A 3,480-nucleotide genomic window follows, 5' to 3' on the forward strand; every position below is an offset into this window, starting at 1 on the left:
ATAAAAGTCATGCAAACACAAACTTTAAAGATGATCCGTGTGGCACATTCTGCAATATGAAAGGGAGAAAATGGGAGTGGAGGCCAACCTGCAGAGCCTGAAGTCTCAGTGGCACCTGATTGGCTGGAGCCTGCTGCTCACACACACGCGCGCACACACACACACACACACACACACACAGAAACACACACACGCACACAAAAAATGAAAAGACATGCATGTAAAGGTCACTGTAAAACATCTAACTGATATTGAAATGGAATCTTGCTGTGGTCACACCCAAAACAAAAGTATGTGAAAACAGTGGACGGCTAAATAATCCACATGCTCACACAGACCAGGACAGGCTTGAGACAATACAGGCAAAAGCAGCTTTTGATGCAGCTGACAGATACAGAAAATCATGTTAAAGCAGACAGGGTGAAAAGGAACACAGAAAGGCGGGGTGGGGCATAAACATCAGAACATGAGCGGTAGGGCTGGGCGATGTGGATCTTGAGGGGCAGGCTGAGAGTAACGTGCTACTGGAGCACAATGTGAAGAAATAAAAAATTAAAATTAAAATCCAGTTGAGCTAACCTAGTTTAAAGGGGTCATAAAAGAGTATTTTATGAACAGAAGCCAATAAACCAAAACTGTAAAATTGATGGAGACCTATATATTTATTTATTTATTTTAAATTATATGGCGCCAAATCACATCAACAGTCACTTCAAGCAGCTTGATATTGTAAGGCAGTGATACTCAAGGTTTGGCTGGGGACCCCGAGTGGGCTATGAAGGTACTGCAGGTGGCACACACAATCACAGAAATTCAGTTTGACGTTATAAACATTTACAGTTACATATTTATATAAAATGATTCATTTCTATAAAAAGGGAATTAAAACTGGTAATAGGAAGTGATTAGTTTGTGATATTACTCACTACTCTGATTATTTAGGGCAGAGTAGTGAGTAATGTTGCTCTTGCACTGGAACTTGGGGCCCAGTGGTAGGTGGGTCACACAGTGGCTCAGCACTTAGCATATGACTGCAATACGTTTTAGCCATTTAGAGCAAAAAAGCCTGTGTTGCTTATGTTTGTTTGGTTTTTTTAAACCGAATTTTTAGGAAATGAATTGCTTTCTCTTGTAACTTGACTTTTCTTTTAAGATTTGGCCCATGGCATTTTCTGGTATTTAAGTGGGCCGCAACCCTCTTGAATTAAATGACTTTTGTAAGGAAAAGACCCGACAATAACACAGAGAAAACCCAAAAATCAGACGACCCCCTATTAGTAAGCACTTGGTGACAATGGAAAGGAAAAATTCCCCTTTAACAGGAAGAAACCTCTGGCATAACCAGGCTCAGGGTGGGGCAGCCATCTGCCGTGACCCCACAGCCACACCAGGCACACATGTGCCTGTCGTAAATGCTGTTAGGAGTCTTACAAGCGCCTAACTGGCACGGTTGGATGGCACAAAGCTACAAGCACGAAGCCAAAGCTTTGGGTCCGACCTCTGGCTTTTCACTCCTGCATGTTTAGGGTTGAGACCCACACGCTGCATGCTTCAGGTAACACTGTCATTATAATATACAGAGGTACAGTGAACTTAACATTGAGTAATGGAGGGAGAAGAATCCTTACTAGACACGTAAGGATGATTATTACAAGCAGCAGAAATCATTTTACAGTGAGCTGATGGCTTTGCAGTATCTCAGGGTTTTAGTTCTGTTTTTACTCAGAGATTGGTCCATCATGGGAACATTACACACACACACACACAAAAAACCCAACTAAACTGTAAATGTGCCTATTTACACAAGTGGCACAGAAACTTTATTAACACAGATACAGTCATGACCTGACTGCAAATGATGATTTGTGTTTTCCTACAAGGTCTTTTTGTACGTGCCAATTTTACCCACGCTTAGTAAGTTCAAGTGTAAACTGACTCACTAAGTCAACTCTGGAAGCATCATGAAAGAAAACATTAGCTTATTGCTTTGCTTTCTAACCAGCTTCATTTCTTAACGAGGCTTTTAGAGTGAAACATTTGCAGGAATTTGTATAAAAACCTAAACTGACAGTCTGACACATGATTACAAATTAATATACATTTCTTAATTTGTATATTTAGTTAAGACGTAATGCCGTTTTTAACAAATGGCAGGCTTATGTTTAAAATAATGACAGTAGTTCAGCTAAGTGCAGTTTAGTTTTGGTTTTCACTGTGAGAGTGACCATAGAATTCAAAGTAATGAGAGAGTGGGGGCAGGGGAGAGAGCCGTAAACATCTATATGACTGCACAAACATTTATGTGACACAATGATCAAATTATAACTCGATCAACCAACTTCTCTGATCTAACCTGCTAATGTACCGTTTAAAAACAAAACAAATACAAAGGCATCGCCCAGCCCTAAGCTAAAGATGGAAAGGACAAAAAAAAAAAAAAAAAGCACAAAGGTCGCTCTTACGTTTTTCTGCTGCGTCACCTATGATGATCTTTCCACCTCTCTTGCTGGTCTTTTCCACGGACAGCGCCGTGCTGAGGCCTTGCTCGTGCTTCCCGAGGCCCTGGCCTTCTTTGAAGCCATATTTCTGCATAATCTTATGGGCCACTGTGCCTCTGCAGGTGAAGGAGAATTAATGAAACATTCAGCTATACAGTACATATAAACATGATATACAACTGATTAACTGTAGTACTTAACTTGAAGTACTTTTTATTCAAGCAGAAATAAATGAACTATATAAATCTACTTGTTGTGTAATATAAGCACCCACCCCATGTTAGCAAGGAAGGAGCTGGTCGGTCCGGGTGGTGAGCGGGGCCGGTCTGAGTCTTCATACATAGGTGGAGGGATGGCCGCCTTTGAGCCTCTGGCAGGACGGCCCTCATCTTCATAGGAAAACGAAGAGCCTGAGATCACACACACAAACAGAAAATGGCTGATGATTTATAATGCAGTAACAAAGGGCTCAACTGCAATGTCAACATGCATTCAAAGTAAACTTTAGGCATATAAAGGTGACCTATTATGGTCATTTGAAGCGCCACATCTTTATTTGGAGCTGCATGATTCACAGTTAGATGGGGGTTGGTAAATACAGCTATATTCATCCTGTCTGAAACCATGTTTTAGTTCCTCTTCCTTTAACTTTAACACCACCATCATTCCATTTCCTCGACAGGCCGCCCTGTAGTAACCTGAGACAAACATACACGATATTGCCAAAGGCATTCACTTAACAACCGCTGACCCCACTCTCTGATTTTACATGACCTGCTGCTTCATGTCTGAGTTGTTGTCATTTTCAATCGTTTCTACTTGGTTATAATACTACTAACAGATAACTGTGGAAGATTTAGCAGTGAAGAAATTTCATGACTAGACTTGTTGCTATCCTATCACAGTACCACACTGGAATTCACTAAGCTCCTGAGAGCAATCCATTCACCCACAAACATTTGTAGAAGCAGTCTGAATGCCT

The 3,480-nt window shown here is 41.0% G+C and overlaps 1 protein-coding gene across 1 annotated transcript in view; it reads right to left on the reverse strand.

The window, feature by feature from the left end:
* rbm17 (RNA binding motif protein 17) overlaps window positions 1-3,480 on the reverse strand; it is a 17,242-nt gene that overhangs the window by 8,807 nt on the left and 4,955 nt on the right. Inside the window, exons 5-7 of the mRNA XM_013913400.1 lie at window positions 2,773-2,908; window positions 2,463-2,614; window positions 89-133 (exon numbers count right to left, since the gene is read on the reverse strand). Of these exons, the coding sequence (XP_013768854.1) occupies window positions 89-133; window positions 2,463-2,614; window positions 2,773-2,908 (333 nt within the window). The remainder of the gene's footprint in view (window positions 1-88; window positions 134-2,462; window positions 2,615-2,772; window positions 2,909-3,480) is intronic.

This window comes from Pundamilia nyererei, unplaced genomic scaffold, assembly GCF_000239375.1.
Source record: "Pundamilia nyererei isolate P.nyererei 1_Seehausen unplaced genomic scaffold, PunNye1.0 scaffold00130, whole genome shotgun sequence".
Classification (NCBI taxonomy): Eukaryota; Metazoa; Chordata; class Actinopteri; order Cichliformes; family Cichlidae; genus Pundamilia; species Pundamilia nyererei.